The sequence below is a fragment of the Scophthalmus maximus genome, chromosome 8, assembly GCF_022379125.1.
Source record: "Scophthalmus maximus strain ysfricsl-2021 chromosome 8, ASM2237912v1, whole genome shotgun sequence".
NCBI classification, from domain to species: Eukaryota; Metazoa; Chordata; class Actinopteri; order Pleuronectiformes; family Scophthalmidae; genus Scophthalmus; species Scophthalmus maximus.
This window is the reverse complement of record NC_061522.1, coordinates 18,120,501-18,129,931: the sequence shown is the minus strand read 5'-3', so window position 1 is coordinate 18,129,931 and position 9,431 is coordinate 18,120,501. Positions and strand designations below refer to the sequence as shown.

At 44.4% G+C, this 9,431-nt stretch overlaps 1 protein-coding gene across 1 annotated transcript; it reads right to left on the bottom strand.

The window, feature by feature from the left end:
- Positions 1-762: 762 nt before the first annotated feature.
- On the bottom strand, positions 763-5,859 carry fgf8b (fibroblast growth factor 8b). The gene is made up of 5 exons (XM_035638503.2): positions 4,517-5,859; positions 4,376-4,412; positions 3,603-3,783; positions 1,906-2,012; positions 763-1,633 (listed from the first exon to the last, which is right to left on the bottom strand). Exons 1-5 carry the CDS (start codon positions 4,573-4,575, stop codon positions 1,337-1,339), a joined length of 681 nt encoding a protein of 226 aa, XP_035494396.1. The 5' UTR covers positions 4,576-5,859; the 3' UTR covers positions 763-1,336.
- Positions 5,860-9,431: the final 3,572 nt, after the last annotated feature.

The following is a 9,431-nucleotide window of genomic DNA, read 5'->3' as shown; positions in this document are numbered from 1 at the left end:
GAGCCGCTGTCAAAACAAATTCCTGTGGCAGCAAACACCAACTAACAAATTGGTCGTCCAGCTCATGCATTGTGAGAGCAGCCAAATTCCTCTGTTCAGGGTCTTCTTCCTCCCCTGTAGTTTGGCCTCTGATGGTCATGCTCAACTGCTTCTGGGAAGAGGGTTTCTTTTCTGCCTCCCTTTCATTCCCGAATGCCTCTTCCCAGCCATTCCCCCTCTTTCAGCCGATGCCACATTTTGCCACACAGGCCCTGATGCTTTTTCTGCAACCCCTCAACTCCCTCTCTGCAAACTCCCCCCCCCCCCCCCCCCCCCCCCCCCCCCCCCCACACCCCTCCCTGTGTGACTGGCTTCTTTTTGATAACTGACCCCTCCTCGTGTTATTATTCGAACCCACTATTGTATAACATGCCCTTTTATATGAGGTTACACAAAGGGCCCATTTGATCAGAGAGTTACGGTGTGCGATCGTGAGAAATGCAACTACATGGTGGTAACCTTTGTTTGGGCCAAAATGGTGGGCTGACCTCATCGCTTTTAATGCATAGCTTGGGCCATTCAGGCCCAAGTCTCACTTGCTGAGCACACTGAATTCAGTAGCCTGTCACAGATATTGCCCTTCAGTTATCTGGGTCTCCAGCTTGAGGAAGAAGGAGGAGGAGGAGGTTTTTTTTTTTTTAGGGGAACCAGCATTGTATGCTAGCTTTCCATCCCACAACAACCACACAAGAGAGAAAAGCCAAGCAGCATGTGAACAGATTCTTTAGTGGTTTTAATATACACTCTACAATAAATATTTCCATCATTTGACGCAATTTACATTTTTACAGTAAAAATATATTTATATATGTAGAAAAAAAAAAACTGGTTAAAATTCTCCCAAATCCTCCTGAAGGCAAGATAGCATGTCATCTGGGACTCAGATGCAGTGACCACAAGAAAATCCACAGATAGCTGCCGTGTCTAGCTGCATTGTACTCATTTCTCTCGTCAAACTTTCTTTGTTGCGGAGCTGGCCAACGTCTAACCAAAGGTTTTCATTCATGTCAATGTAGTTGAGCTCTTCAGTCCTGTAAATGCCCCCTGATTTCATGAGAGAAAAACAAACAAACAATTTTCCTAAAATCTGACTGAATTGGAAATAACTAGCAGATTAGATATTAGATTGTTTACATACAATCCAGTACAAAGTATTACATAATAAGTCCAAAAAACGAGGCAAATAGTGTATGGGCACTTGACTGTAAAAGTTAATGTGGCTGGGAGCACTTGTTTTTTCTCTCGTAGTGGTTCTCGTGCTGGTTCATCCACAGTTCTCCCTCAGTGGTTTCAGTCCTCAGCGGCCCCCTGAGCGCTGGTGATGGGAATGTTTAGTCCGTTTGCTGAAAGGGTGCACAGGGACAGGGAGAGGAAGGACATCAAACGGTCTCCTCTCACTCAGCAAATGCCCCCTGGGTAGACGCTTCATGAAGTGGGCCTCCCTCTGATGCTGCTTGGTCTTGGAGGCCTTCCTTGGGCGGCCCTTGCGTGTGAAAGCCATATACCAGCCCTCGTACTTGGCGTTCTGGAGAGCCGTGTAGTTGTTTTCCAGAACAATCTCGGTGAAGATGCAGTCTTTGCCTCGTCCTTTCCGCTGCGAAAGCAAAAGTGTGGGGGAAGGCGGGGATATTTCAGACAATTTCCAGGGAGCAGAAACATTGTCTTTATTTCTAGACAATCAAATACCCTTTAAAACATCAAGAAGACTGCTCCGTCAAATCTCAAAATCTAATTTATTCTGCCTTCGAATATGTCCCAACAATGTAACGTCATATGCTGCGATGGAATAATGTTTCCAAGAAACAGACAAACTTCAAGATGTTGCTATAGTCGTATGCAGCCACAAAAATATGAATTCCAGATTACCTTGCCGATCAGCTTCCCCCGCTTGTTCATGCATATGTAATATCCTGTCTTCACCCCTTTAATACGAACACGACTTCCAAAAGAGTCCGTCTCAACCTCCAGTTTAGCTGCATGGACAAAAGAAATCACAAATAATGAGATGACAGAGTTGGGACACGGTGCAGGCATGCAGATTATCATGTTGCTGTGTGTGAGACAAATACGCTTCTGTCCTCTGAATGTATTCTTTATGTGCAGTCAAAGGTGTAGTTAACTGGAATTACATCCTGTCATCATTAAATGCCATAAAATCGTTTTTTTGACAAGATCGTGAGCAAGGGGACCAGAACCACGATGAAAAAACATAAAAACTTTCACGACCCGGCAGCCACCTTTAACAAAGCATGGGTGCCTTCCAAAATAACACCAAATGATAGTGATTTTCGTACGGCTGTGATTGTTGCTCAACCTCTGTAAATGCTGTGCTGCGATGGATTTCGGACCGGGGATAAAGGAGAGCGAGAACACTGCGGTCGGGGACACCGCCACAAGCACAGAGGGGCGGTCAGATTTGGGCCAGTTACAAGAGTGACACCCACTTAGGATGTGCAGCCAGTGTGTGTGTGTGTGTGTGTGTGCGCGTGCGTGCGTGTGCGTAGGCAGGGCAATTTAAAAGACAAAAGCGCACACAGGAGAGGAATAGGTATAAAATGATGATGCTGACTTCACCGCTCCTTATAAATTGAGTCATACATTGAGTTGTACAGCAATGAAAATTCCACATAAAACCGGCCTCACAAAAAAGGCAGGCGGGCACAGAGGAGTGGATGGATGGATGGATGGATGGATGGATGGATGGCAGTGGCTGTGGTGGAAAGATGGCTAGACGCACCAAACTCCTTTGGTGACAGGAATGCTGCTTCCCTTTACGTTTAAGACACTTTCCCCCCTGCTCGAAGTAAAGAGAAAAAAAACCCATCCCTGCCTGAGTCCATCATAACAGGTGTCAAGGACTTTCTGGACCACCAACACACTAAAAAAGAAATAAACGACCCTAATGAGGCCATAAAAGATGGCAGCACCGATGCAGCACTAACTTTGTTTACAGTTTCCACCACCGTTGCTCCTGGCTCAAACCCCTTTTTCCAACGGGCCGCCAACGACGACATCATTTATATACGCTGCTCTTCAACACCATTTACTTGAAACCGTTCCCCGTGTTTGTGAGGTGGACATCTTTCGTGTTTTACTGTTTTTCCCGAGGTTTAAAAAAGGAAAAGACAGCCATAAGAAACTGTGGCCTTCAGCTGTCAGCGCGTGCTCATGGCGCTGGCCACGAGGTAAAGTTGCTTCTTCATTTCAGAGACAATAAAAAAAGTGTCGCCCCCCCAGATGAATTAACACGTGTGAACCTTTGCACACGTGTTAATGTCCGTTTTATTTGATATCTATATTTAAATATACGTCGTTAAATGAACCCAACTGCAGGTAAAGGTTAAGCTAGGCTACTTTTTGTCAAATTGCGTGACATGTTCTCGCGATGTTTGGTTTTGTTTAACTTCCCGCGTTCTTCCGCTTCTTCTTCTTCTGTGGTTTTTTTGGCGGTTGGCAAACAGCAAATCGTCCTTCCGCTTTCTTGTCGCGGTTTTACTTAACGGGGTTCGTGACCGCGACGGTCGCCCACCTTCGTCGGCTTCCAATGCGCGTCCCCGTCTTACCGTGCACGGCCCCGTCGTCTCCGTTGGCGTTGACCCGCTTGTTGGCCAGCACCTGGACGTGTTTGCCGCTGGTGCGGCTGTACAGCTGGTAGGTGCGGGTCAGCCGGCGGCTCGTGCGGTCCGACAGGCGGCTCTGCTCGGTGACGTGGTGCTTGAAGTTGGGAGGTGACTGCGCGGAGTTCTGCCGGGCGATATGGGAAACACATGTCACGGGAGGTCGCCGAAAATGTACGGGGAAGGGCCCTGGAAATATTAATATCGACTGTGAGGAGACCGGAGCTTGCCAGTCAAACAGCCAGGGCCCCCGCTACCCCCACAGTTCATTATGTCATTCATCATATTTAAACAATTCATCCTGCGTCTGTCCCCATCTTTTATGGCTTTGTCGAGATGCTTTCACGGACCCCCTTTTGATCTGGTTTATTTATTCATATATGTACCCTATATATATATTAAAGTCGGATTTTTTTTAACACCTATGATCTGTCGCCGCTTCATGACTTCTCTTTCCCCCCCATTCATTTCAGCTTTTCTCCATCCACATGTGTTTTAACAATTACTTTTTAGACTGGGGCTTACCTCTTTTCAAGATGTTTGAATTGTTGCCAATTGCCATAGCACTCATAATAAAATGTTTTCATTGTTATTGCAGCCCGTCGCAGATGGAGAGACGGTGGACTACGCTTCCAAGCGCGGCGCCTGAATATCTGTGAACTTTTTTACTAAGTTAACTGCAGAACTTTTCTTTTTATTGAGGTGAAAATGTGAGTTACCTGTGCGTAAAAGCAAAGCGCCGTGAACTGAAGTAACCTGAGGGGGAGGAAAAAAGGGGGAGAAATTAATAGCTGCAACCTGTTGCTGCAATTCAGTGAGTAACACGAGCAACTATATTACCTTGACAGCTCGTTACTTACAGATAACCTAACCTCGATGTTCTCAGCCTCATCTTGTAATAGTTCAAATATTGCTTCATGAATACTCCACTGATGCGCCACTAGAAGCCCTCGGAAATTCTGTTCCTCCTGATGGGAATGTCAGCCCAGATTTATGTTCCTCTTGCTGCACATAGAAGGGGATAGCCCTGACAATTAAGAGATCCAAAAACTGTCAGGGTCCCGCGCGGGTGAAGAGGATCCGCTCGCCGCTCCACTGATACACGCACAGGGGACCGAGAGGCGCCGCGGTGCCAATCCAAACTGAATGTCCGGAGAAAGTGTCGCTGTCACCGAACCAGCTCCGCTAATCCTCTGCGTGTCAATCACTCACTCGGCAGTGCAAGTCTTGGATCGGCTTCTCAGGCACAGCGGAGTGGTGATTTTGAATGTTTACGCACGGCGCTTTACGCATCAGCGGTAAGACGCGCTCCGGCGATTCCCTAAGACGACGTGATTAAATTAAAAAGAAAAAGTTAAAAGAAAAAGAGAGAAAAAGAGTTGATAAAGGAATTCCATGAGTGATAGCGCGGATTTATTTGCTTTCTGTGCAGTCACAGCGATGTTGCCACAGCTGTCTCTCTCTATTAGGTGCGCAGATAGTAAAAACTCCCAACATCAACCTTCCGCCCACACGTGTGTGTCTTGTGGTCGCCTCCAGTCCACATACAGCATCTGTCTCCCTCTACATTTAAATACTTTAACTTGCGGGAAAGTCAATATCCTCAGCGAAAGCAGGCGGAGCGTCCAGGCTGGAGCCAATTTGAAACTGAACACTTGTTAAAACATTTTTGCCTGCAAATATTTTTTTCTCGAGCAAACCCATGAACACAACATGTATATAACCAAACAACATATAGGATGAAAGATGAAAATAGCCCCATGGCGAAGAGCTTATTTGTGGGTTAATGATCAGGATATTCATACATTCATAAAAAAATCAAATCAAATACTGAGCATTTATTCACAAGCTAACGCATGAATCTCCTTCAGCATATGTCCGTTAGGTTATAATACAGTACCTTCATACATGTTAAAACTCAGTGCACTTCACAGACATCCACATGGAAAACCTCCCTGGCATGTACTTAAGCAAATCTACAGTTACATTAACTTATTCCCCGACTGCAGGTTAGAGATTGTTTGGTGCTCCCTCGGGACGGACCTTGATGTACTTTTTCATCCTACATATGTAAGTAATATGTATTCCATGTGAACACATGACACAAAATGGTTTTCACATAACATCTAAAGCCTTTGCCTTGGATACAAATGCTCTCTCGCTCACCATCACTCATCCATAACTTTTCACAATCTTGGTTGGATTTTTTCAGAAAAGTGTGTCCTGGGCCTGGTGTGCTACCTTCACAGCATGGTTCCATACACTACATCATGCGATTATGTTGTAATTATTCTTTGTGACAACAGAGTGGCAGGGTTTCCTTCAAGGGGGAAAAAGGGAACCGTTGTAACATGGGACACAATACTTATTGGGAACAAACTCCAAAATTGATCGGTTCATGTGTCTTTTAATCCAACATGTGAAGACATTGGATGTCAATAAAGACTGAAGTATATTTTGTTAACCCAAATCCTAGTGCCTACATCTACACACACCTCACAGCTGATAAATATCTGAAATGATAACCTAAATCTTGATTGTGTGTAACCCTGAAAAACATAACACTTAACCTCACCTATCTTTCTATTTTCATTTTGTGAAAGAAGACCTGGAAGAAGTTTGCTCCAGATTTTGAAACTGAATCTAGTTTAGGCATCTGAAATGAGTGAGGACATATGGATGGAAGCATGAACCGAATGTTACATTTAACCCCACTCTCCCCTGTAAAAGCATGAAAGTAAAAGAAAGTCTACATTCACTGTTCTCGTGTGCAGATGAAATGAGCATTAAAGTGTCATTCACAAATTGAGAAACGACTGCGATTTAATTGGCTAAAACTGAACACACAAAAATCCCTGAATCTAAATCTCCGCTGTGCCCGTGACACCACAAGTGAAAGCCGTTTTTGGCGACACCGGTGCCTCGATACCCGCACTTTAAATCAGAATAGAGGCGCTAGTGTACAGTATAGGTTTACTCACTCCAAACCTCAAATCTGATTATCGTCCCAATGAGCCAAAACCAATTATTGGACTTTGACTCTTTTACCTGTGAGGCTTAATAAATGCAGGCCCATGTTCTCCGTGTGAACAGTATAGGAAACTTTTGTGATGTGGTGTGTGTGAGTGTGTATACACACACTTATAATGTGAGTTTGGTCCATGTCTTAATGTCTTAGCAGTAAATCAGTCATTTTAGCCAATGCAGGGGATTTAGGGGGTGAAAATGGACCTGCCTTATTAGTTCCAGTGGGACACGGCAACAAGTGATTTTGCCACCTGGAACAATTCAGCACTTTGTTCTTTCATATTTTGACCCCTGTGCAGCACTGATCGCACATGCTGATATGAAATCCACATGCATGATAATTAAAGCTGGTGAGTGGCTTTTTTTTCCTTTTCTTTTTTTTTTTTATGAAGACCACACAATGGCTCATCAAAAGTGCCTGTTTGAATGTCTGAACCCACAGATCAGTTCACTCACGAGCCATTTAAATACAATTTGATTAAGAGGCAGATGGAAGCAGAGGAAACCAGGGCGTGTAGATGGCCGGTCTCTGAATATTCAAACCCCGCTGTGAAAGTCTACTGAACCTCATTCAAACTTATTTTTACGTTGTAGATGCAGAGCTTACTGCGGCTCGTATCAGAATGAGAATGGCCGGACTATAAGTAAAGGAGTTTGATGGAAATCATGAAGCATGAGACCATGAATGTATAAGATGTTACCTGACTGCCCTCTTATACTTATTTCTGTTTGACTCCAAAAAGGTGATGCAGATCAATGAAACAAACCAACCAATCCCACTAAGATGTTCCTCTGCTGACATCCCCACTGCAAACAGGTACAAAAGTCTTGTTTTTTGGTAAAAATCATTTATTTTTCAATGTGAGAGGGCTTTCCACCCCCTCCCTATGATACTTGCCAGCTTGGGTCTTTGTCTGCTCTTGTCAGCTCAGCTAAGACAGAAGTCACGAAGTTGTCTACAGTGGCAGTTGAGCCTGCGGATACATTTCAACCAACTTAACCAAATCTTATGAATGTTTCAGTTACTTGTAAATGTCTATGATGATGAACAAATGCCAACAGCATGGGCAACGTCTTTTGGCTCTTATTTCTAGGGCTAAATGTGCACAAAGTGGTCTGTATGGCATTGATTTTATGAGATCAGTATTTTGTCTTTCTTTTGTTGAAAAGGTGCAATTGTACTTGTTCAGAAAAGCCACTGGTATCTTTACTGAATCTGTCTGACAAACATTATTAAAGGAATTTTAGAATATTACAGTTTTTTTTTGGGGGGGGGGGTGTTTGCTCGCTGCTCTATCTGTCACTAAGCGTAAGTCTATGCTGGCTGCAACATCATAGGCACGTCATGACTCCAGGAAATCACTGCACCTTGCCAATTGATAAGCCCCTGCATAACCCCGGGAAAACCAAACTCTGACTTTTTTTTTTTTCTTCTTTTGCTATTTCTGTCTCTATTTATATTTGACAGCATCAGGAGAGGCAGGGGAGAGGGTGATGTACTGACAGGCCTGGGACAGATTTGAAGCCAGGTCGCCGCAGTAAGGCTTCAGATTTGATGAAGAGTATGCGCTTAACCAGGAGAGCTATCCGTTTTAGCTATGATTAAACAAGCATGATATGAAAAGTGAATTAGTGAGCGTTTGAGGTGCTGATAGGCCAAATTCTACACACGCGCTTGTCTTTCTTTCGTTTGTCTTTGTGCTCAGCTAAGCCAACCGCCCGCTGACCTAGCCGTTCTTTCATCTAACTCTCTCCAACAAAGCATACAAGTGTATATCATTAAATGTTGAACTATTCCCATACATGCAACATCTTCAACGTCTAAGTCTCACATGCTGTATCTGGCCCACAGTCTTTACTGCAGCAGAAAACGTGACAGAGAACATTTGGTTTAGTGCAGTAGAGTCCATACATCTCCTTGACTTCATTACAGTCTACAGCAGCCACTTACAATTTAGAAACAATTTCATCTTTGCAAACTTAAATGGCATTTGGTGAAGGTGACCTGTCAGACAGGTTCGGCTAAAATTCTCCAGACTGCACATGAAAGGTTCCTTCTGAAACACGATCAAAAGCTATCATTTTTTATTCTAGTGTTTCACATACCTAACTGTCTGCTGCCTCGCCCCTGAGATTCTCTAGTGACCGGCTTTTCTGGCCTCCTAATGAGTTTGAGAAGAGTTGACGCAGTTCCAAGTTTTGCCCCAGAACCCCACTCTTTTGCCTTCTCTCCGTCCCCCAGCGCTGCTTTTCTCATTTGGATCACAGTTGGCTCGCTGAAAAGCCTCGGTATCAGAGGGTGGCGTACAAAGACGGCAATCGAAGTTCCCTGTGAATAACAAAACAAAAATCGGGGAGAGAGAGAGGAACTTTTTTGGCAAATGCGCACACTGGTTATTCTTAGAAGAGAAGTGACTGAATGTCTGAGAAGGCCCCAGAGCAGACTACCATCCAGCGAGAGGTATTATTCCCCCAAGCTAATGTGAGACATAAAAATACACACTCTTGCATAAGGCAGAGCCAATGGAAAGGTAGACACCATAGAGGAAGAGAAAAAACAGAGCCAGAGAGTAAGACAGACAAAATATGAGACGTGCGTGCGTGCGTGTGCGCGTGTGTGTGTTTGGGGTGGAAAGAAAATGTGGGATGTTGTGGTTCTCAGTGTCATCTGGTAGCAGTGTCGCTCATCGCCCAAACCTCAGCGGTTTTTGTAGAAGAAAAACTCTTCAACCACCTGTTGTAATTACG

Excerpts from the sequence above, each read along its gene's own strand:
- fgf8b (XM_035638503.2), bottom strand. The coding sequence starts at position 4,575 with ATGAAGCAATATTTGAACTATTACAAGATGAGGCTGAGAACATCGAGG. Across the intron at positions 4,413-4,516 it reads ACATCGAGGTTAGGTTATCT|GTTACTTCAGTTCACGGCGC; the intron begins GTAAGTAACGAG and ends CCTCCCCCTCAG. Across the intron at positions 2,013-3,602 it reads AGACGACGGGGCCGTGCACG|CTAAACTGGAGGTTGAGACG; the intron begins GTAAGACGGGGA and ends TTGTCCATGCAG.